The sequence below is a fragment of the Pezoporus wallicus genome, unplaced genomic scaffold (assembly GCF_028554395.1).
Source record: "Pezoporus wallicus isolate ANWC-B61680 ecotype Strahan unplaced genomic scaffold, APGP_CSIRO_Pwel_v1 contig_227, whole genome shotgun sequence".
Classification (NCBI taxonomy): Eukaryota; Metazoa; Chordata; class Aves; order Psittaciformes; family Psittacidae; genus Pezoporus; species Pezoporus wallicus.
Genome location: NW_026635704.1, coordinates 3,334,406 through 3,360,003, shown reverse-complemented (window position 1 = coordinate 3,360,003; position 25,598 = coordinate 3,334,406). Strand labels below are relative to the sequence as shown.

General features: G+C 38.4%; 1 protein-coding gene across 3 annotated transcripts in view; it reads left to right on the top strand.

The window, feature by feature from the left end:
• GNAL (G protein subunit alpha L) overlaps positions 1–25,598 on the top strand; it is a 192,510-nt gene that overhangs the window by 135,804 nt on the left and 31,108 nt on the right. For all 3 annotated transcript variants that reach the window (XM_057397448.1, XM_057397450.1, XM_057397449.1), the window contains one exon: positions 275–372. In XM_057397448.1, coding sequence (XP_057253431.1) covers positions 275–372 — 98 coding nt within the window. The remainder of the gene's footprint in view (positions 1–274; positions 373–25,598) is intronic.

Below are 25,598 nucleotides of genomic sequence, written 5' to 3'. Positions count from 1 at the left end.
ATTCGTACTTAGAGTAAATTTTATATATGAACTGGCATGAATTTTTGAAGACGGTCTTCATTACGTATCATGTAAGGGAAACTGTCAGCAGTCATGTTAAGTATATATATTTTACTGCAGTTTTGCTAATAAATGTTTAGTGCTTTAATAATAATAGGTTTAATCTATCATTACACGAAACTGTAAAGCACGTAGGTTGGGGGGAAGGAGCAATACATATAAATTGGGGTTGAAAAGATTGAAAATTTATCTCTGTTGCTTTTCCAATTTTCAGGAATTCTTCGAACATGCAAAAAAGCTTTGGGATGATGAAGGTGTAAAGGCATGCTTCGAGAGGTCAAACGAATATCAGCTGATTGACTGTGCACAGTAGTAAGTATTTCTTCTTATGGAATTTATAGCCAAGAATGTAATAATTTATAACAAGTTAGAAAACAATAAGCAGTATTTTATTAAAGATAGTAGTACATTTGGTATTCCCCTCTTCATATATATCAAGTAAAGTGGTACATTGGTGCATAATACATTCATAATCTTTAAACAGGTTCATCTGACTGGAAATGTTCTGAAAAGAGGTGTGTAGTAGGTTATGAAAGTGCAAATCATAAATACACAGTACATTGATGAAAGTAGATTAGTCAGGAAATAGTCCATTATCATGACAGGGTTACAAAACTCAGCTGTCCTCAGTAATAACTCAGCTCTGAATTAGACTTGGACCAAAAATATACATTTCATGAGAACTGCTATTGCGAAAACGTATGCTTTTACAGTTGCTATGTGATTTAGGGTTTTCAGAAAACACACTCTAGTGTGTTATGATTTGTCTAATTGGCAGTATGGTCAGCAGCAATGCCACAAGTCTGTTGTAGTGCTTGGTGTTTTGTTTTTCCGTCCTCTCTGCTCTTGGTGCCAAAGCTGAAGGCAGAGGAAACAGGACATGTTGCTAAAGTACTTGTCATGCTTCTGCCACTATGGGGGAATTTTGGTCCTGCGGTCATAATTTCTTTTCCCTCTTTCCAGACTATTTTTGTGAAAAAGAAGGATCCAGTAATGATTCATCAGCATATGGAAACAAGGGAAAATTACATTCATGTAGGAAGGAACTTATTTGACCTCAGTGGAATGAATTTACCAAAATTTGGGCATTTGCTCACAGTCCAGAGTGGCTAGAAATTAAGGCACTGTTTGTACACAAAAAACTAGAAAGTTGTTCTGAATTGTGATCAGTGGGTTTCTCCTGTGTCCTCACCCACCACCATAGTACAGATCTGAGCTATGCTTGCTCAAAAGTCCAGGTTGACTATTTATGGTATCTGTTAATACAGTCAAATAAGATGCCAGACCAAGAAAATAATGACACGTATTTAAATTAAATGAATGTTAAATTAACTTACTTTACTGATCAAAAAAGGTTGATGTGTCTCATAGTCCTGCTTTGTAAAATGGTGCTGAAGGGACCAGGCAAAAAAGACAGACGCTGAATTATAGTGCTAATGATCCTGTGCTTTCCCTTAAAAAATGGTGCCTGTCTACAGGCTTTCACAAGGAGAAGAATGTTAAGTCTCATGTTATGTCCAAAACACAAATGGGGAAAAAGTCGATCTAGAATGAAATCCACTGTCCTCAAACTAAATTCTACTACCTTTTTTCCTAAAACCTTAAAGAAAGATTATTGGGGTATTTTTTATGTATCTTTTCTTCGTATCTTCTAACTAGCTTGCTTTATCTTTATTCTGAGATTATTTATTGCAATAGTAAATACAAAGTTTGCAGAATTCTTCACCTTCAAGACATTTTATGAAATAGCATTTGATAGTTTAATATCCCTTGAGTGTAGCTGTGGTTTCCGTTCCATGGTTTAACTGAAAATGTAACAGCTAAGTGACTTAACCCACATCTACAAGCCTTCAGTCTTAGAGCTGAGACTTGAAACTTGGGAACAGCTGTACCACTGATCTGATCAAACAGGCTTTTCTCACAGGTATTGATGTTTTAAAACAGTTAAGCGTAATCTTAAGAGAAAAAAGATGATGAAAATGCGCAGAAAACTTTTATCTGCCCTTCCATCATTCCTTGAAAATTAAAATGGTGCTAATGGAGTGAATGAAAAGGAGATTTAAAAGTTGTGTCTTTGTTGCATGTGTGTATTTTATATATTGCACAAGAGTAGTAGTAGCTGTACCCAGAATCATAGAATCATAGAATGGTTAGGGTTAGAAAGGACCTTTAGATCGTATCTTCATACGGGAGGTGCTCCAGTCCCCTGATCATCCTCGTGGCTCTTCTCTGGACTTGTTCCAACAGTTCCATGTCCTTTTTATGCTGAGGACACCAGAACTGCACACAATACTCCAGGTCAGGACTCAGGAGCAGAGTAGAGGGGCAGGATCACCTCCTTCGACCTGCCGGTCACGCTCCTTTTGATGCAGCCCAGGATACGGTTGGCTTTCTGGGCTGTGAGCGCACACTGAAACTGGCTCATGCTCATTTTCTCATCGACCAGCACCCCCCAAGTCCTTCTCTGCAGGACTGCTCTGAATCTCTTCTCTGCCCAACCTGTAGCTGTGCCTGGGATTGCTCTGACCCAGGTGTAGGACCTTGCACTTGGCATGGTTAAACTTCATGAGGTTGGCATCAGCCCACCTCACAAGTGTGTCTAGGTCCCTCTGGATGGCATTCCTTCCCTCCAGTGTATCAACTGAACCACACAGCTTGGTGTCATCGGCAAACTTGCTGAGGGTACACTCAATCCCACTGTCCATGTCAGCGACGAAGATGTTAAACAAGGCCGGTCCCAACACTGATCCCTGAGGGACACCACTCGTTACTGGTCTCCAGATGGACATTGAGCCATTGACCACAACTCTGCATGTGGCCATCCAGCCAGTTCTTTATCCACCGAGTGGTCCACCTATCAAATTGATGTCTCTCCAATTTAGAGACAAGGATGTCGTGTGGGACAGTGTCAAGCGCTTTGCAGAAGTCCAGGTAGATGACATCAACTGCTCTGCCCCTGTCCATCAGTTCCATAGCCCCATCATAGAAGGCCACCAAATTGGTCAGGCAGGATTTCCCCTTAATGAAGCCATGCTGGCTGTCACCAAGCACCTTGTTGTTTTTCATGTGCCTTAGCATGCTTTCCAGGAGAATCTGCTCCAAGATTTTGCCAGGCACAGAGGTGAGACTGACTGGTCTGTAATTCCCTGGGTCATCCATTTTCCCCTTCTTGAAAATGGGGGTTATATTTCCCTTTTTTCAGTCTTCAGAAACTTCACCTGACTGCCATGATTTTTCAAATATGATGGCCAGTGGCTTCGCAACTTCATTCGCCAGCTCTTCAGGACCCGCGGATGGATTTCATCAGGTCCCATGGACTTGTGCACATTCAGATTTTTAAGGTGGTCTCAAACCAGTTCCTCTCCTACAGTGGGCGCAAGGTCTTCATTCTCACAGTCCCTGCATCTGCCTTCCAAGACTTGGGTGGTGCAGTCAGAGCCTTTGCCAGTGAAGACCGAGGCAAAGAAGTCATTCAGAACCTCAGCCTTCTCCAAATCCAGGGTAGCCAGTTCTCCCGAGAGCTTCTGGAGGAGGCCTACGTTGTCCCTAGTCTGTTTTTTATTTGCTATTACCTGTGGAATCCCTTCCTGTTATCCTTAACATCCCTAGCCAATTTTAATTCTAACTGGGCCTTGACTTTCCTAACCTGGTCCCTAGCTTCCCGGACAACATCCCTGAACTCTTCCCAGGCCACCTGTTCTTGCTTCCACATTTTAGAAGCCTCTTTTTTCATTTGAAGAAGAACATTTCTGTGCTAGAATCAGATGGGCCTTATTCAGAGTGGTGGGATCCTGTCTGCCTTGTAACTGAAGCATGTAAGAAGAGGTTACAACTAGAATTCTGATACAATTCTGATTTTCTTGTGTGCCCTTAGAAAATACTAACTGTGTAGGTGCTGTATTTCTGGCTTAGCAGGAGCAGATGGCATTTCTCTCAGAACCTGTCCATGCTCATCTTTAATTGGAAAGGAAAGAAGGGAAGGAGCGTGATGTGACGCACACACTTACTGTGGGATTTTGAAACATTTGCAGTGTTTTCTTTGCACTGGCTTTGGGAGAAAGCATGCCACACCATCAGCTAAATTCTAATCTTTTACTTGACAGTTAAGGGAGAACATTTTCAGTAGGTCACCAATAATTTTTCTGCTTAATAAAAAGAAATAAAAATAAAGCAAAACTAAAATCTCAACGAGTTAAAAATATCATAGCACTACATGTTGTGTGCTGACTTAAAATACTGAAAAGCATTATCAGCAAATTCTGTCAGCAGCCAGACTGACTGTTAAGTGAGTTACAAATTCAGTGTATTTTGGAATAGTTTAATTTGGCTACAGTACAGAGCTTTTGTATTTTTAAAACTTAACCTAATTTTCTTTATTACTGTGGGAGAAATATTTGGCTGGAAACAGAGGTAGTAGAAAAACACAAAGGCAAATTTTCTCTTTATATTAGGCCTGCAAATTGCTTTTGCTTGGTCTTTAATGCCCTTTTAAATTATCAGGGTACTGTTCCTTCACAGGAGTGAGCATGAGATTCTGCTTGTAGACCATTTTAATACATGACTCCTCATGTATCTGCACTTCTAAGTATCATTTTGATACATTGTGATATTTGTAACAAATATGAATCTGTGACTAAGCTGGAGGTCAGGCCTTGTTGTCTGACAGTGGTAAATGTGTCATAAGCAAAGATCTGAATTGTTCTTTATCACGAACTACAAAGGTGCTTATGTAAGTCTTTGGGGGGCAAAGTATAGCATGGACATCCACCATATTTTTTCCTTGATGACCTTCATGTATTTCTTTGAGATTAATATAATAAAATTGGCAGGTTACTGTTTTCCCTAACTTCTTATTTTATATTTCTTTCAAGTTAAATTTCAGGTTTAATTAAAAAAAAATATAATTAATTTGAAAAGTTGATTTTAGTTGTGTCCCCATTTGACTTACCTAGACTTGTTGTGGTAATAAACCTTACACCTTACTTTGTTTAATGTTAACTTACTTGAACTACTGTGATTATGTCTGTATTTATATACTTTATATTCAGCAAATTCTAGGTCTGTAAGGGACTTCAGATTGTGATTGAGGGCTGCCTTGACAGTGAATAGTCTAGTGTATAAATAATAGATCAAAATACGTTCAATAAAATTTCTTGTAATTCTAGGACAGTTTTCTAAAAGCTAAATAGTTTCCTGTAACATGAATGCAGCTCGCTTTTTAATATTCCAGTTTCTGTATACCGGTTATTGAATACCCATTTTTTATTGTATCGAGGAGAGGGAACTGCAAAACAAACTTTTATGAATGCAGAACAGTTCAAAACAAATAGAGATCCAGGTAGGATGGCATTCATTTAAAAAATAAAGACCCAGAAAAAGAGTTGATGAATTCATCATGTGTCTTTATAAACTTCATAAATTTAACTAAATGAACTTATTTGGCAATAAAATTTCCTTTTAACTAACAGCATCCCATGAGGTAGAGTTGTAGGTTATAACCACCTGTTGGTGTTATATATGTAAGTGGGTTGACCTCACCCCCTTTTTTCACTGCAGACCATACCATGTACATTAGTACATGGTGGCTGCTCTAGAATCCCAGAAAAGCCACCGAAGTTGGTTTTTTGCTTCAAAGTTGAAGGCCTTTGCAGAACATCGGTTGTTGTTGGGGATATCGGGCACCCCCCGTCTGGCCATACGGAATAGTTGTTTTGATAAAGTAGCAGTTGAGTCATCTTAGTTTTGGTAACTCAAATGTCAGTTCCTCAGTTAACTGGGTAAAATTAGTTTCAGTGATCAGAAGTAAGGTGTGGGGATGCTTACAGAACCAGAACATCCAATTCTCTTTTTAGGTAACACAGTTTCCTTGGCCATTGTTGTTAGGAAAAAAAAAAAAAAAAAAAAGTAACTACTTTCAGGCTTATTGGAAGGCTCCAGGGTTGAATTTTGTCCCATTGCATTCACATGAAATAACAGTGTGTGCATGCATGGGTGGTCCTAGTGGGAAGGGTTGTGCTTTGGCCCACTGAGTTCCTCAGTATAGGAAGTAACCTAAGGATGTAGGGGAACCCTGCCCTCAGCCACTACTTCATCCCAGTTTGTCTATCTTCTTTCCCTGATGAAATATGCCACTGATATACTTAAGTGTGACGGTCTCTACACAAACATTTGGGCTAATGAAACTCAATTATGCGAGTTCTCAGGAAAGCAAACACAAGGGATGTGAGCTTGGCCAAAGAAAATTGATTTTATATTTGAGCTGATATATATAGAAAAGACATACCTCAAGTACTTTTTCTTTGCAGTTATTCAATCTTGGAGAGAAGGGTTTCAGCCAGATTTTGTTTGGTTAATTCATAAACAGGTTTTCTCCACTTACCTGATACAGAATATAAACCTTAACCGACCAGTAAATTTTTATTTAGTGATAGAAAAAAAAGAGGGGGGTTGTAATTACAGAGTAATTATTTTAGCCTTACCGATGACTCTTCCAAACAGAGGTGGTTGCCAGGTAGGACAAAAGTTATTCTGTAGTCTGTAATGCTTAAAGTTTTCACTTTTTACTAATTAGTAAACCATACTGTTAAGAGGCAGAATTGTGGTTTCTTAAAATATGCAGTAGGAATTCTCTAAAATAATCTTTTTGTTTGTTGCTGCGATTTTTTTTATTATTATTGTTGTTCCCCTTTTGCCCTCACTTAAGAAAAAAAATATTAGACTCAACCAATTCTGTCTTATTGGTAATCAAAATGTGACCATGATGTTATAGTACTGTTAGTTAGAAGTACAAAAATGTGGAAGAAGAAACAGCTGTAGAAACCTCCATAATGCCTTTGTATTTTGAGTTTGGAGCAAGTAGCAGTAAAAAGATACCATTCACAAACAGCCAGTGTGTCATACAGGCACGTACCAGCCTGTTTTATTTGTTTTAATTCTCAAATGCTTTCCATACCTAGAGAAGACAATAATATTTTTCAATTATAAAATAAGAGATAAAATAGTTTATAAACACAGCACCCTCTCTGTCTTTTAAAAATATATATGACAAATATTTTTTCCTATTAACTAGTTACTATTGGTGACACCTTTAAACAGCCCTTGATGGGCTGCTCAAACATAAAATTAAACCATACACTTTTCCAAACGCTTCCATGGGCCTGACAGTCTGTTTTCTGCAGTTTTGAAAATATAAGGCAGAAAAGCATAAAATATTCCTTAACCTCAATTTAAGGTAGTAGTAAATTCTTAAGACCAAGCAAAGTTATGACAAATGCATGAAAGTACATTTAGACTCTTCAAGATACTTTATTAGACATTTCTAGTTTCCTTTGAAAAGCATAGCAAAGCTGACTTTATTCTGTTGAGGAAGAAGTTCTTTCCTCCTTAGTCAACAATATTTTTCATGTTTTCCTGAATACCTGACAAATGGTTTTGTTAATTTTTTTTCCTGTTTGCACACAGGGTGCAGTAGTAAGTGCAGCACAGGTTGGTATAACACAGCAACTCAGCCCCATTTGGAAATATGTGAATTAGAGATTACAAACAGCTCTGTCAGCTGAGCTTGTCTGCGTTTAGTTTTCTATGCTAGTATTGTATATTTAATTTGGAGTTATATTTTTCCATAACACTTCTGCAGAGGTAAACTGTAGACTTTCAGAGGCTTTTGGAATTGCATTTGTAATGCACACTTCAAGTACTTTTAGAGCTTGAGCAAAAGGTAGCTAAAGAATAAAGACAGCACCACTCTCAGTGTATACACTCTTAAAGCACTACTACCCATTACTATCCTTTAAAACAAAGAGCATTCTGTTGCATTTATTATAAAAGACTGTTTATTTTACATCACATCAGTGAGGACAGAAGTGAATCAGTACTGGTTCAGGGCTGAGTCAGGGAACTGGCACAGTGGGCCAGTGTGACTGGTGAAAACTGCCAGAATCTGGGATATTGAGTAGGAGGAAGGGAAGGCTACTCTGTAGGACTGGACTTTGAGGGGTATTTTGTTTGAATTTTGTGTATTATAAATAACATGATGTCTTTTTAAAGCAAAAAGAGAATTTTAAAGCATGTGTATGCCCTGCTATCAAGTCAAACTAAGCATTGCTTACAGTAATGGTGCTGATACAGCTTAATTCCAGAAGCCCTGATAGTGAATCATTGCTCAGTGTCAGCATCTCAAAATGTCTTCAAATGAAATAAAACTGCAGATGTTGGTTATCTAGAATCTGCATGCAGGATTTATGAGTAGATTTCAGAAGGAAGCTGTAGGTCATTCTGTCAGTTCTGGTGTTATTTATATGCTGTTCTTGGTTTAGGACTCTTCCAGTGTATGCGTGGGAGAAAGAGTAAACTATGACCAAAGCCAGCTTCATTATATTGCAGGGGACATTAAGAGTCACTTATATTTACTCCACTTCTCCAGCTTATGTTGATTGATACAGAATTTAGTTCAGTCTGTTCATGTGCAATGCATTGTTGAGTGTGTGTGCATGTTCTCATGCGCACACACTGAACAGTGGAAGAAATTAGTTGGTTAAAGAATAAGTTTACCTATTAATAAGCTTAACATTATATAACACAAATGTATTTTAATTCTTTTTCTGAGGGATTTTTTTTTAATATGCTCTAGAGAAAAGTGTGTTCCACATTCTGTTAAATCTAACCTAATGTGAAACAATAAATTTAATATAACAACAATTGTATAATAACTCGTAGTTGGATTGTTAAAAAAGAAATAAGAGCACTGAAAATTTAATGGAAGGTTAGATAGGATACTGTCAAATCATTTTAACCTGGGGTTCAACTTTAATTGAATGCCACATGGATTTCTTCCCTTAGATATGGCCAGCTTTTCTATTTTCAAGTAGACAGTTTCACACCACAGAATAAAGAAAGGCCTAGAGTTATATTTCTTCCTTAAGCAACTACTCACTGGCCAGACTGCGTACACAGGCTCCTCTGCACTGATACAGCCTTGTTTATGTTAGGATCTACAAGAAGCCAGGGTTTGGGGGGGGTTGTTATTCTAAATGAATGCTGCACCAACAGATTTGAAAAAAAGAGAGATGGTGGAATGCAGAAGTTGAAATAGGAAAATAAAATACAGTTTATACTGTGTTGGAAGAATGTAAAGGTTAAGCACCTATGCTTGAAAAAGAAATTTTACACCTCAGACTAAACAAAGTAGAGTCGTGGTATTTGTCAGTTTGGTTGTAATCCCAGTTTTAAGGCAAATAAGACTGGGAGACTAAGCAGTTTGAGCGTGTGTCTTTAGTAGTAATTAAGTTAAAGCTAATTTTGTCCATTTTGATACAAGACAACGGTGATGCTGCCAGAATTTTTTTGAAGTTTATTTAACTTCAGAGAAACTGTTTCAGTTGTGTCTGTTGTAAAAGTATTCTTTCCAATTTAATTAGAAATGTTTGTTATAATGGTGGGGTTTTACACAAAGTTTAATTTAAGCCTAAATTAAGCAGTGGAAAAGAACGCTACTATAGTAGTTATTAAAAAAATAGTTTGCTAAAGAGCAGTAGAGTGTTAATGAGCACTGTTATGCAGAATCATGGAATCACAGATCTGTTGGGCTTGGAGGGGACCTCTGGAGATCAGCTGTCCCAACCCACTATTAAAGCAAGTTTACCTAGAACAGGTTGTACAGGATTGCCTCCAGGTAGGTTTTGAATGTCTCCAGAGAAAGAGAGTCCACAACCTCTCAGGGCAGCCTGTTCGTGTTCTGTCACCCTGTAACTCAAGTTTTCCCCCATATTCAGATGGAAATTTCACTGTTTCAGGTTGTGCCCATTGCTCCTTGTCCTGTTTCTGGACACAACTGGAAAGAGTCTGGCCCCATCCTCTTGACACCTGCCCTAAACATATTTGTATGCATTGGTAAGACCCCCTCTCAGTCGTCTCCTCTCCAGGCTAAACAGACCCAGCTCTCTCAGCCTTTCCTTATAGGAGAGATGAGATGCTCCATCCCCCTAATTGTCTTTGTAGCCCTCCACTGGACCCTCTCCAGTAGTTCCTTGTCTGTCTTGAACTGGGAAGCCCAGAACTGGACACAGGACTTGAGTTGAGGCCTCAGCAGTGCCGAGTAGAGTCAGGAGGATCACCTCCCTTTTCCTGCTGGCCACACTCTTCCTAATGTACCCCATGATACCACTGTCCTTGGCCACAAGGCACATTGCTGGCTCATGGTTAACTTGTTGTCTACCAGGACTCCTAGGTCCTCTGCAGAGTTGCTTTCCAGTAGGTCATCCCATAACCTGTACTGCAGCATGGGGTTAATCCTCACGAGGTGCAGGGAGGGGTTAGCTTTGAGGTTTTAACCTCATAGCACTTCAAAAGTAATAATCAACAAATTACATTATGTAAAAATGGCAAGGGTGAGACCTTTACTAAAGGTTATTCACAGAAATTGTCTAACTTATTTATAAATACTTGATTCTGTACCACTGGAAAGGAGCTTATCATAATAGCCAATATACTGAAAAAAACTATTATGTGATGATTAAAACTGATTTTAGGAATGCTCTTGCATAAGTTGTAAACAAGTTATACCTATTTAGAGGATGAAAAGAAGAAGAAAGATTGTAGGTGGGTGAAGATGATAAATAAAGTTTTATGAGCAGAGCAAGAGTAATAAAGCACTGAATATTTCTGGGCAGGAATGCAGAGTCTTAAAGCACTGGGCCAAGACATAACTTTGCCAGTATTCTCTTATGTCTGTTTAATGAAGGCAAACGTTAAATGTTTGAGATTGCACAATGTCTGGAGGAGTTTAACCTATGTCCTGGTGGAAATGAGCAGAATGGATATGGAGGAGAATAAAAAATCCCATCACGACATAAGATCTTGAAAATAACCAAAGAGAAACTTTGCTAGGGAAAAGAGCAGAACACATGAGAATGCTCAGAAACGTGAGTAAATACACGGCTACATGCCAAGGAGTTACCTAGCCTGGCTAAAAGACAGTTGCAATAAACGTTAGGTAAGGGTTGATACTGTGAAATCATCAGATATGTACAGAAGACCACAAAAACCGAAATATAGAGAGAACTGTTTTTAACAGCAAGGGAAAAAAAAAATCCAGCAAAAAATACTCATCTATAGGCATTCTGTGATTTTCTTTAGGAAGGGAGTAATTGAAGGACAGTGCCAGAATATTTAATCTTCTGAGCCCTTCAGCCTGAGCCTAAAACAAGTGTCTTTCTTTACAAGCCAGACAGGTTTCTTCATATCATGTAGCCTCATTGTTCTGGAAGATGGGTATCCTCTACCCTAGTACGCTAGGAACACAACTACACTTTTTTTTCTGGAGGAAAACCAGAAGAGGCTATCCAAGTGAAATGTCCCAGTTTCATTCTGTCTCTACTAGGATTGATTGTAGTTGTCTTTGTCTGTGTACCTCAGAGCACTGGGGGGTGGCCTTTTTTTAACAGGCCAACTGGGGTGGTTTTTAACTGGGGGGTGGCCTTTTTTTACTGTCCTCTTTGCCTGAAAACAGTGAATAAGCCCACTGTAAAAAAGATGAACTAGAACAGTGCTCTGTAGGCATAACACTCAGTATTTCCCTATACCTCCATAAAAGGCCCCCAAAACAGATGCAGAGATCATGACTTCTTCAGAGGACTCACTGGCTTCTTATGAGCAGAATCAGCATATTTGGATTTTATTTTCTTTGTCCTTTTTCCTCTGTTTAAGTGCACAGACCTATGACTGACTTGCAGTCTTGATTAAATTTGTAAGCTGGCATATTTTCCTCTCTTCTCTCCACTTACTAATAATAACTGCAGATCTGTTTATTTGTTTGACTGTGTTTTGTTTGTTTATTGTTTTATTCTTGACAGATTGGCCATTTGCTATGATAGAGGCCTCTGAGCTCTTGAGATAGGTAATGTGTCAGCTTAGTCAATCACAGTAAGGTGACTTCGATATGTAAAGTTGGTTTATTCTGTCTACTATTCACAAGGCTCCTTAGACTGTTTTTTAGTAATTTCATACTTTTTTATGTGACCTGCATAGGCAAAATGCAGGGCTGTTCATTCAGAAAATATCATGTATCTGCAAAGACTAGAGAGCAGTGTAGCATATTTTATTAACTAAAGGCTTTGCATTTATACACTGACGAAGTTCTTACATGATTTTTTTTTCCACTGCATCCTGTTGAGGAGCAGACTATTGCCAGATGCATCTGACCTGAATTTGAAATTACCTTAATATTGGTACTGTGTGACACTATTATATTTTTCTGTTGGTCATACCACAGTTGGGGCCTCTTCATTTTCTGTAAAGAGTATCTTGATAGTGTCTGCTTTCTGCATAATTCTTATTGTGGCAGTTCCATTCTATCTTGGCATGTGACTCCTTCTTCATACTTTGTATTGAAGTAAGAGAATGTCATATGTAGCAATTTGCTCAGTAAGTGCTAGATCTGGGCATGCATGACAGATAAGACAGTTTCCAGAGGAACTACAAGATTGAGTTTAGGGAAAGAAAAGGCAGGAGAGAAGGGCAAATACTTTAATTTTAGATCATCTTCCTCGGTACAATCAGTACTCCATGCGTTTTGAAATGGTTCTGCTTTCTGCTAGGAGTCAGCCATAAATCCAATAGGGAAATAATGGAAAACCGTATGAGTGTTGTGGGCATTTGCAAACCCTTACCATATCCCCGCGAGGATTCAGTACAATGCATTTGGCACTCTCGACCTACACTGAAAATTGATTCCACTAGGCAGTTCATAATATAGTGGCTGGGAAGACCCCAAGGTCTTCACATACCATACCACGTCACTTATAAAGGTATGCACTCACTTATAAGACAAAGCATACTAACAAGAGAAAAAAAGGAGAAATAAGCATTTCTTTCAAAACAGATGTTTTCAGCTTTTACTAAATCCAGTCTCTTTTCATGATTCTCATGTGAACAGAATCCATCAGAAACTCCCACTGAAATATGTTGAAAATTCCCAAATGGTGCACAGTGTGCATAGTCACACTATTGACGAATCATATACTACATTTCATATGCATTTCTGCTTTTATATAGCTTTAAAGTAGGTAGGTAACATAGCTCTTTCTCAGACGATGACAACCTTACAGAAATAAAGTAACAAGTAGAACCTGGTTTCAGGAATCAAACTTCCTAGACCCATAATCCTTTTAAATAATTATTTGTATGAAGTACTCTCTGTCTGTAAGAAACTACCTTTTCAAATGAAAGGAGTATTTCTTCTCCAATTATATGGCTTCAGCTGAAATTTTTAAACCCTAAAGTGCCCAGTTGGGTGAAGCACTTAAACTCATTTCTGAGGAATGTGAGGACTCCTGATTTATTACTCTTTTGTTAAGAGGTGAAATAATTAAATTGTAATTGTTTCTCAAGGTGAAAGTAAAAGCAAAGCATTGAGATCTTCTGTTTGTTATGTGCTAGAGGCCAATAACGAGTGAGAAGGAAGGAAAATGAATAGAATTTCATTAACTTTCAACACAGTTGCTAACAGAAAAAGCAATAAAAACACTTTCCATCAACAGTGGAAAATTTTGAGTGACAGGGAATGTGACAGCAGACTGTGCGTGGCACAGCAGGGGCCAAAGAGGTGCTTCCCTTCACTGGCAGCTCTTTCATTGTCTTTTTTGTTCCATGACAAGGCCCCAGGTTGGGTTTTGCATGCCTTCCCTGGAGCTGCTCACATGTTTGAACTCAAGACCTTTCTCAAAGCATCTCTCCTCTAGGTTACGTGTAATGCATCTGTTCAGATCTGACTCGGTCATCTACACACCTTGTTCAGTGCTCTGAGCTGGGAGTTACTTACCAGTTGCAATTTTCTGCATTGCCAAAAACATTGTTTTCCATATATATAGTTGTATGAGCAACATGTGTTACACATGTGAAGGTACAGAATATTTCTCCCCAGAGACTTGACTTCCAGATCTGCTACCAACTTGAGAAGCTCTGAAAATAAGCTGCTTTCCTGCCCCCGCCCTTGCCTAGCTGCTGCACTAAACAGGGCTCTGCCTCTTAGTCCCTCATCTTGTCTTCCAGTCCCCTGTATCACTTCCCCTATACCATTCCCTCCCCATGACACTGTTTAGGCTCCAACTCATAAATATTTCACAAGTTATTTGGAGGTGATGGCTTTCAGAGGAGTACACTGAGATGTGGTATAGAGCCAAATCTGCAGCTTCATACTGTAGTTAGATAATGACAGATGTTCTGCAGACTTAAAAAGTATTATAGTCCAGTGTCGTATGTGTTCTAGACTATCATAAGCAGCAGTGCTTCTCTGTTTTAAAAACAAAAATCATTCCAGGTCACTTCATGACTCTGTTCTTGTGTAAGATTGAATTAGAGGTAAATTGGCTTTAGTTTCTTAGAATGACTGTTCATGTTTCATTGTATTCTGTTCTCAAAGCTCAAGGTTGATTTTTGTTCTGGTGGTACAAGTTGTCCGATTATGGTAAGATAGAACAGTACGGAAGCTGTTTTTTCACTGATCATCTTTGAATGTCATTTTTTGCAGTAGGCTTGTTGGTAAGTGCATTTAGTGAAATTATACAGGTTTGGGGATCTTTTGGCTATTCTGTTTGTAATTTTATGTTCTATTCGAATAACAGGACTAAATTGAAAGCGTTCTTTCTCTTCCCCATCTCCCTCTTCAGAAATCATGGCATGTTGCTTTGTATTTTCTCTGTTGTAGCTTGAGATACTGTTTTGGATCAGTCTAAAACTGCAATACAATGCACAGTGATGTGAATGCCCTGTTGTCAGCACTGGTTAAAGAAGCTGTGACAAATCAGCAGTGGAGATGGAGAGAAGGAATCGTTTTACAGCTAGGAAAACTACAATGGCAGTTGTATTGGGAAATCAGTGTTCTCTTGGTGTGTTTTTTTATTGCCCAAATGTCAGTGTTTCTCAATAGCTTGCTTATAGAAATAGGAGTCAAGGGAATTCTTGGTGTCCAATTCACAGAACACGTGCTGTTGTTTGACTTCTCAATTCATGAGCTGCTCGGAGCAGTCTGTAATCATGTTTCATGCTGATTTTTGGTATCTGCTAAGCATTATTTTGGGGTTTTACGATTTTTGTCTTCCTTATTTGCACAGGGGAAACACAAGGGCAAACTAGATCAGGAAAAAGAGCTTTGAGGTGTAGCTTTACTCAAGAATGTATTACCTGGCTTTGCCTTGGGGTACTTTATCCATGTCTTTCAGCTTACAAGTCTGTGGGGACAAAAACTGTTACTGTGTTTTATATTAAAGGTTATTGTGGAGGAGTCCAAGGCTTTTTCAGTACAGTGTGGTCAGAGGTATTGGTTTGTCTTTCGATTGCTGTGAAACAATGGTTAGCACCACTGTTTGCCAAAGACATCATTATTCTGTCTCGAAAGTATCAGTACAGCTTCATTACTTCCTGGAAAGTGTTTGGTGCAGTACAGATACAGGCCTGCTCCTTCTCAATTCTCTTTGTACAGCACATGAAATGAACTCTGCTTCATTTTACTACAGCTTTAGATGAGACCAAATTATAAGTTTCTAAGAACTGGGATATGAATCCTAATAATCAGGTTCAATGAAAGTAAAATGAATGCAGCCAAAATCTCTTAGTTCCCCTTTATAATTTAAATATTGTTTTGTTTAATATTGCAGATGTTTCAAGGTTTTAGAAAAATATTCTTATTAGAATGAAGGATAGAGCATAAGTTAAGCAGCCTAACTAGCCTAACTAATCTGCGATGCACAGGCTGTTGCAAGATCCACTAAGCAGGAGAGGACAATTTAGAAAATGATTGAGGAACATTTTTCCTTAACCAGTTCAACTCTTTGACCACACAGGAAAAATACACCATGTTGGAAGACAGTTAACCAACAGTTTTGTCTTTAATGTGCTTACAAACCATTGTGTAAACTGTGACCAATTCAAATGTCATTAAGTACCATTTTCCGTATCTATGCTAGCAGTAAAACTGTGTTCAGTAGTCAGTGTATTTTTACTGTGTGCCAAATGTAGACAAAATCTGAGTTGCTCACTGTAAAATATGTACAGCAAAGAGCTTGTAAATGTGGTACGTCTATGACTAATGTTAGCACTTATAGGACTGTCAGGGACAATGTAGGTATTTATGTAGATATTTTCCAGTAATGACTTTGAGGGTTGTTTGCTTTAGACTCTATAAAACAAACATAATACAGCCAGCCAAAGTTAAGAGTCTTTGCTCCTCTTAATAGAAAGAGCATCTTCCATGAAGGTGCTTGAGAAGAGCCAAGATAGATAACAAGAAAGCACCCAAGTGTGTTTAGCTCACCAAAGAATATTGTTTTCAAAAGGTTACCCAGTAGCTAGTTCATGCTGCATTTTAAAAGCATCAGTTAATGCAGCAGACCAGTATAATCGTTTCTCTTACAAGAGCTCATACAAGGTCTCATGGATTTCCAGTGATCCAGCAGCCTAGAGAGAAAGTGACCATCCAGGGGTCTGAATTGTTAGATGCAATAATCTGTCCCTAAAATGGATAATACTGTATAATTCATGATTATTGCATTTAGAATAGATACAGGAAGGCATCTCTTCTTTTATTAAATGCAGTGCAGGTAGGCAGTGTTTGAATGGAGTGTCCATCTGTACGACTGACTGCTAAGATTATATATGCTATTTGGTTTCCTGCTGATTAGATTATACAACAATTTCATCTGCCATCTGTCCATTTTAGGCATGCTAAGCAGTAGATGTGGATGGACTGTGCCTTACAGACAGGCTTGGCTATTTTTTCTAGGAGGCTATTTTTTTCTTTATTGGAAGAGGAGCATGAGAAGAGTCATACCCTTGATCAATATGGCTGCATTGATACAAGGGCTTTTCCTAAGATGGTTTTCCAGAAAGGCTCATACTCCAGGCAAGGCCTTGAAGAATGGTCATCTTCTCCACCCACAGGCTGTGGTGGGGACTTCTTGTATCTTTAGCAGTGGAGCAGTCCCCTTGCAATCTCTATACATGCAGCCAGTGCAGCCCCTCTCTCAGTGTCTGGCTGGTTGCCCCTTGTACTGCAAATGGTGCAGCAAAATCTTGCAATTAGAGGAGAGGACTTTCAGAAAGAAAAGGGACTTTTTATGGGAATTGAAAAGCCTATCATTAAAGCACAAGCTATTTTCTTTGGTTTTGTTTGTTTGGGGTTTTTTGTTAGTTTGGGGTTTTTTTGTATTCAGAAATACTCTTTCTTTAAGTTGGCTCAGTCTTTACTTTTTTTTATCAGCTATTTCTTTGAGCTTACCTTTTAAAAATCTCTTTTGGGTGGCTTTGTTTTTTTTGAGGGAAATTATTACAGTGTAAGGACACAAACAGTGTAGGGGTTCACTGTCGTGTAATGCTTCATCATCTTAAAATAAGTATTTTCTTCCAGTGGCTTTAGTTGGTAGTTGAAGACTGCTATAAAAAGAACTACATATTTTATTCATGATATGATAGACCTGGCAAGGAAAGCAATAATGGTAACTCTCAACGTAAACTTGTTTTCCACTGGTGAGGCTTACACTGTTTTCTTTGTCACACAGCAAGTGGTCCCAGTGTAAATCATGTCTGTATTTAGGGTTTGTGTTGAACAGTTCCCAGAGTTGACACCAGATTTTCAGTTGTCCTTGCTATTTTTACTGTGATTTTCCAGCTCAGAATAGGAGGCATTGCCCATGCACTGAATGATCTGTGCATCTGTGACAGCTAGTCCTCCTAAATAAGCATATCTATGGAAATTCAAAGGCAACTCTACTAGAAGAGTTCTGAGGCCTGAAAGGTATAGCACAAATGGTAGTATATTCGAATTACACAGTAGCTCTTTAGGGGAAATACTGATTGCACATTGCACAGACTTGCATCAGCCAACATCAGTGTAATGCACAAGTACGCCTTGTCTTATTTTCAGTCTCACAGTGTGCTACACTACACAAAAGCATGACTTGCTTTTATTTTACTGCTTCTAACATGTTGAACTTGGGAGGGGATTCAGATGGCCTTGCACCTTGCACAGAAATGAAGGTCCTCAGGCCTGCCTGGTGTATCTGCTGTTGCAGCCAGTTTCTTGACCACATTTGGAGGTGACAGTCATAGCTGCTGCCAGACCTTTAGTTGTGAGAGGTGGCAGAACTGGACCCTGCCACCCAATCTCAAGGTTACATTCTGTCAGTTAAGGAAACTTCACTTCAAAAACTCCTATGTCACCCATCCTGGCGCAGGTGATTAGACGACCCATGTCAGTCCTTTAGAATTGCATGAATAGATAGATTTGTTCTTTGTTTCTTCCCATACTTGAGCCCAAGAGAAACCAAAGCACAGAATTACAGTAAATAAAGCCTTTCTCTGGCCACAAAGGAGGGAGGTGGTTGAATATGACCCTGTATCCATCCGTTTTCTTCATCAACCCCAACTCTGCAGCAGGTGACCAGATGGTCACAGGGCATGTTTCATAAATACCACGGCAAGCAATTTCCTTCCATCAGTTAGGGACACATGCATAAAAAATTACTTTTTTTTTCTAATAATAATTTAAAAAAAAACCTGAAAACTTGTCTTAACGAGAAACACTGCTTCATGTGGCAGCTGGGAGAATGCACTTCCCTTATTTTAGTGTAGGGCAGACAAAATTTTTTTGTGGTTTTAAAAAGGTTTTAATATTTGAGAAAGTACAAATCCCATCATATTGTGTATAAAAGATCAGAATTGTCTTTTTTTTCTTGACTTTGCAAGAAATGTATAATTTTTGGGTGATGCTTCCTGCCTAACCTGAGAAGGTGATGGGTGAGAAGTAACAGCCACCCCTCTAAGGAATTATGAAAAATACTGGCATGTGCTGTTAAACCACTTAGAAATATAATAAAGCAAGAGAATGAGTAGAATTAGAGGAATATTGAAGTTTGTAGAACTGGTAGCAGTGGCTGACCACTTACATTCACGAGCGGATCTTGTTCACAGGGGAAGTCGGAAGAAAGCTAGCTAATTACTACGACTTTGTTTGCTCTAAAGGAAGAGGGCCCAACAGAAGGGAGCTTCAGATAGCAGTAGTGGGCATTTTGATGTATATTTTTAGTACAGCTAAGATAACTTCTAGAAGTGTAGCTTATGTTTAAATTCTCATTTGGGGTTCTTGGTTTGTTTCATTTTGTGTGGGTCGTCTTTTATCAGCACTTCCCATGCATTCTTTCTTTCCTTTCCCTGGCTTTTCTAGCTGCTATTCTGGAGCAGTGTGCTTTTGTTTTAAAGTATTTGTAAACTTTTTTAAAAGTAGGCTTTTAATTGACTAGGAACATACTAGGTTCAATAATTGCTGATCAGTATGAAGCTGGGTCAGTTTGCTTCCATGCTTTTCTTTTCATGGCCTTTATTTTCATTCAGCAATAAGGCAACAGATGCAGTTAACATTGCTTTAAATGTTTCTCACGTGACCAAGAAGGATATACATTAGAGATTGTGTCTTGAGTTTTTTCCTGTGATCTTTCCTGACATTTTATGTGTATTTTGTGCAGTGGGATATTTAGATAATGTGCCTGGCAACTTCCATCCTAATTATTGTCTGGTATTAACTTTACGAAGCTGAGAAGTATCATGTAGTTTGTAGTACGTTTCTAAGGGTGCATGTGAAAGATGTGACCGATCCTGTGTATCTGTGGGTAGGTAGGAGATGCTTCTGAAGTGCCTCCTGTATTGCCAACCATTTTACTCTTCAGAAGCATAGGAGAAAAAGAAAATAAAAAATGTAATTTGTCCATATTTAAAACGTTGACAATGTTTATCCCGCAGATGGTGTTAGAAACTAAGTTGTCCTAAAAAATACAAGAATGCCTTTAGAGGTTGGTATTTACAGCCATTTTCTTTCACTTCATCAAAGTCACAGCATAGTAGCTGGGAATCTAAGTAAGTAGTCAGCTGAATATACACATGGCTAGGTTATCTCATTTCTAGCTGCCTGCTTTGTTTATCAAGCACTTATGTAACATTCCAAATTATATTAAGGCAGGGCCAGGCTTTGTATTCGCATACTGTTATCCTAGCACTGATAGGAGAGATGAACAGAGCAGTGTGAGATGTTTAAAGGGATGGCTGCCTCTGCTCTCTGGCCTTTCCAAAACTTAAGACCTTAGATCTGCATCCCATCTCTCTTTTGCTTTCTAGCAGTTAAATTACTGTGCAAGGCTGCAGAACTTCATGCTTCCCGCTTGTATCAGCAGCATAGAGGCACAGAGCTGAAGCTGTGAAGGCAACAAGTGCCAGAGTGTAAACATTGATTTGAATGCTATCAAATTGATTTGGGGCTGGAGATAGACCAGGGATTTTTAATACATGTTTATAATTAAGAATGTAAACAGAATTTCATGTTTATATACCCCAGATAGAAAAAGAGGCATTTAAAGCTTTTGTTTTCAACTCCTTGGAAATGAAAGAATTGAACAGTTAGGGCAGAAAGGAAAATGACACTCCTGCAAGGATTAAATCATACTGTTTCCTCACTTTCTTCCTTTCCCTTTCTGTCACACATAGTTGCATACAAAAACTCTGCTGCAGAGCTGCTATTTTTTCATTCTTCTCATAGACTGTGCCTTTTTTCTGAAAGTTTGTGCGACAGGGTTTTGTCTTTTTTTTTTAACCCCCATGGCAGGATGTAAAAAAGGGTTTACTTAAAAGGTATATTGAAGTTAAGAATTGTCTGTTGAGTTGAAGACTTGTTAACAATAACACAGCACAGCATATTTTGCATAAATAGGTTAGTACAGACTCACTGACCATTTCTTAGTCATATAATTCATAAGCAGCTAACTGTAGCCAGCCTGAACTGGTTCCAGGATTCTGTTGGAGTTTTTTGGTCGATAAATCATAACCTCTCTTGAGACTTATGAAAATTCCTTTTTAGCCATGGTAGTTGCTAAGTAATGTCCTTACTTGGATAACAGATTAGATACCAATCCTTAAATTGATAGCTTGCAAACAGACTGCTAAATTTATGCAGGGAGCCTTTCTGGACAAAGCCAGTCAGTTTATTTTTTTAAATACTTTTTTTACAAGGTTTTCACAAGATTAAAGCATTGAAATCTCTCTCTTCTTAAGCTGCTGATTGCCTTTTGAAGTTTCCTTAACTTAAAAATTCATATCTGAAATAAAATCTGATTCCAAATTTCCTTATTGTCTTCATTACTCACCATAAAAACTTAAATGAAAAATAGGCCTTCCTTTCCAGTTCTGGAATTGGTATTCATTACTTCAGTGTTCCTGTCTTCACAGATTTCAGCCATTAAACAACTAATGCATTAATACAGATACCAGACTTATGCCACCTGTTTCTGATCATTTTTACTTGAAAGTGGCTCCAGCTCAGCCAGTGACATTCCGAAATGCGGTGCTATGATTGAATAGCTGAAAAATTCTACTTTAGAAAATTAAACCCCATTCTTTTACAGAAAGAAAAATAACCACTTTCTCTAAATTAACTTTGTCATTTGAATTTTAACATCAACTGATTTTTTCAGAGAAAGATACATGTTGGATATGTGTTGAGATGGGCATGCAAAATACTGTTTCATGCAGAGGCAGGTTTTCATAGAATCATAGAATGGTCTGGGTTGGAAGGGACTTTAAAGACCACCTAGTTCCAGCCCCTCTGCCATGGGCAGAGACGCCTCCCACTAGACCAGGTTTTGTGGCAAAGTTTGTAAAGTCAGCATTTCTTGAAGGATGTACTTGTATGATGACTTTCATGGCACAATGAAGAAGTTTATGTAAAACATCTGAAAGCTGTTCTAGCAAACAGGAGGTTTATAATTTTACTGTAGTTTGTAAACCAATTAAGAAAATCTTTATGGCACTTTCCCTTAACTGTGGGCACTAGTAGCCCTTTATAAATGTATGTTCTAAATTCTCAGCATTTTTAAATAGCGTAGTCCAACTGTTCTGTTTTTTCTGCTAAGTTAGTATTAAACCACCTTAAAAATAAATGAAAGGTATAAAGCATTATCTTCTTTCTCCTTAACCATTAACTGCAGGCTTAAATTGTAAATTGTCAGTGATGTGTTTCAAGAGGCCAAGTGAGATTAACAGCACAAGCTGCAAAATCGTATGTCGCTCACCCACTAACAGGGGCCTTCTTTTCTGTGAGTTTCCATAAATTAGATGTGGAGCCAAAGCAAGCGGAAGCTATTTTTAGTGCAGCAGCAGCACTGCAGAACAGAAGCTGTCGGAACATCACGTGTGTCAGGCTGAATCAAAGGGAGTATCCCAGCAATGTGCTGTAAACAAAACAAGGGCGCTGTCAAAAAACAACCTTCAGGTACCTAAAAAACCCATATCAAAGCCTCACACAAGAAGCAAATCCACTGACTTACCAACTGTGTTTCTTAGGAGATTTTCCTATTTTGCAAACGCGGGAGTGTAACAAGAATTCCATGTTTCCTGGTACCCCATTGTCTCACTTGATGCAGTCCTTACTGTTAGGCATTTTAAATCTTTTTTTTTTTTTGTCTATGTCTTCTATCAAGTGTGATTGTTGTCTGAAAATACATAAGCACTACAAAAGCAGATGCAGCTGCCTGCAGAGCCACTGTGTAGGGGATATCCTTGCTCTGAAAGCACAGCTTTACAGCATGTGAGATGTTGTTTTTCAGCAAGCAGAAGAGCAATATGAGCAATATGAACTAATACTTTACTCATTAACTGGACTGACATATTCGACTGTGAGGTTTTCCATTCATAATTAGTATTTTTATTGTTTTGTGGATTTTTTGCATGAAATGCACCAGTCCTCAGAAATGATACTTTAACCTAAGTAAATACTCACTGAACCTTTAAAAGATTAACTTTTACTTCATGTGGATTTGGTTTCAACGTGTCTGCATGCTTTCAAAGGCACAAATATATTTTAACGCAGTAATTTCAAGACTGTCTATTACTTAAAATCACCTGCCAAGACCATGGCATGAAATCTTGTAGTCAGTCAATAGCATCAGTTTACTGTTACTCAAGCAGTTGAGACACAACCTTAATGAAGGGTAAAGAAGGTATCAACAAATTTCATTTCAATCGATAGGTTGGTTTTTCTTTAAAAAAAGAGGTCTGTTTCCCTTCTTCCTGAAAACCATTTGTTCAGGTGATGCATCTTATTTTGGTCCTGCAGGTGTACGTGTTTTAATGAACTATAGGGATTGAATTTGTTGGCATTTCTCTTTAGAGAGCTGGGGAATGGGAGGTCTGCTCTTACAGTAAATGCAAATAGCTGTGAAAAAGTGACTTGAGAAAAAGGATGTCAGCCTGAGAAAGCTGAATAATATGATTTCCCTACAATAGCAGCCTGTGCAAAAAAGGGTTAGGTGAGATTAATACACAATAGACACATGAAGACAAATGCAAACATCAGTGCCAGTTGTGTCAGCACTGGCACAAAGGGACTCTTTAATCCGTCTTGTTACCTCCCTGCCGCTCCTGACTGGGATTTTCCCTTGGGCTGGGGGAAGAGTCGCTCAAGCTAGGACCTGGGTTTGAAAAGAACAACGATATGAATGAACTCTGAGGCATGTCAAACATGTCATGAGTCCTCTACAGGTACAGGGAAGGACTCTGTAATTCTTGTTGAAATTGTGGGTTTAATAGGCTTTGATGTCAAAGGGGAACCGTAGCCTCCTCTGACCCGTTGCCTATACATTTTTGTTTAGCCAATATATTTTAGGCAAGTTGCAGTTGGGAAAAGAAACATAGAATGTAATAATGTTGGGAATAGGAAAAGCTAAGAAAAATGAGTAGAAACAGTAAATTCTTAAAGCTTGTTGCATGCACATTTTTCTTAGTCAATCATGCTAAAGTGTGGGCTCTAAGCCAAATGTATGTAAATTATTCAGATGTCAGCCTTTCTTTTTTTAAGGAAAATATATTGATTTTGTTTGTGCCAGAATCCCTTTCTGAGTGTGTTCAACATTCTCTTATAAAAATATAGCAAAAATATTTTCTATTATTTATAGAAATGATCCCTTTAGAACCATAGAAAAGTTAGGGTTGGAAAGGACCTTAAGATCACCTAGTTCCAACCCCCGTGCCATGGGCAGGGACACCTCACACTTTATATAGAAAGAAAAAAACAACACCCAGCAGCTCTTCTGTTCTCAATAAATAAATAAATGTTTTCAAATGCCTGTAGCCAAATCAAGGGAGTGTCCAGCTGAGCTCAGGATCCACGGTTGCTGCTTAAGTTGAGCTGTCCTGTGCTACCTTACTGTAAAATACAACAAAAGGGTATGGCCATGAAAATCTCTAAATAAACACCTGAATGTCAGCTACTTGCTTCTAGTCATACCATTCCCTTGCACAGATACACTGCCTCCTCATTCCAATACCCATCTTTTTCCCTTTGAAATACAAACTGCAACACATTTTCATACCTGGGTTTGCTAGAACGGCTCATACCGTTGTAACTTAAAAAATAAGAAAAAAAAAAACCAAATCACAGGAAAAGAGTTTGTCTTCAGTTAGAATTTTTATGGTAGTTTTATGCCTCAGAAAAACAGAATTTGGAGAGAAAATGGTAATTGTAATTTCGCTGATGGTAGGAAATTATGATTTGTTTTCTGCAACAAATAACTAACTGTTTATTCTCAGTAAATCTGCCACACTTAAACAGAGCTTAGTAATCACCTACGTGTTTGTGGCCAAACTAAGTAGCCTTTGCAGCACTGATGCTGCTTATGGAGGGCTGAGGAGTTGCGTATATTGCATCCGCCGCATTTCCTGTCCCAGCCCTGGGAGGAAACCAAAGCAGGCAGCAAGGGCGGGGAATCTCCTACTCGCTGAGTGCCATGTCGGCCTTTCAAACACACACCTTAGTGTTATCAGTAATGTGCAAGATAAATAAAACAGTGTGCCTGCAAGGCGTCATGTAGCCAAGCTGTCCGTCACATCCAGCTCACGCATTATAGCTCCTACAGCTCAGCTCACCGCTAAGGCATCTGTAAACAGATTTTACTGAATGAAGCATGGAGCAGAGATGGCACACTTAGGAAATAATTGCACTGAGCTCTTAGTGATGCAAAAAAACAAACTGCAAGTTAAAAAAAAGGGTAATAGCTGCTGTGAATCTGCTGTCTACAAGGAGAGTTAGAACAGGTGCTTCTTTACTGGATGCTATGAAATTAATCTTTCAGGTCAGTTATGACATGTATGTAAATAAATCTGTTAAAAGCTATTAACATATGGCAATATAATTGAAGAGGAAGAGGATTTCTTGAAAATTATTCTAGGTGAACATATGACTGCTTAAATTAACTTTGGCTTATAGGACAGTTTTAATTATGTAGCAAATTAAATACAAGTAGATCAAAGTTTGCTTTATTATATATAGATGTAAAACCTTCTCAAGGACATAATATTTGTAATCAGCTTGTAATAGCTGTCATTTTCCTGTTCCACAATCTTTTTTATAGAAGCTGCTGTACATGAGTCTTAACTTTCCTCTGATACATGTATTAAATTTTTTTTTTTTCTGGATTCCGTCCTTTCACGAGCTCATTTTCATCCTCTTT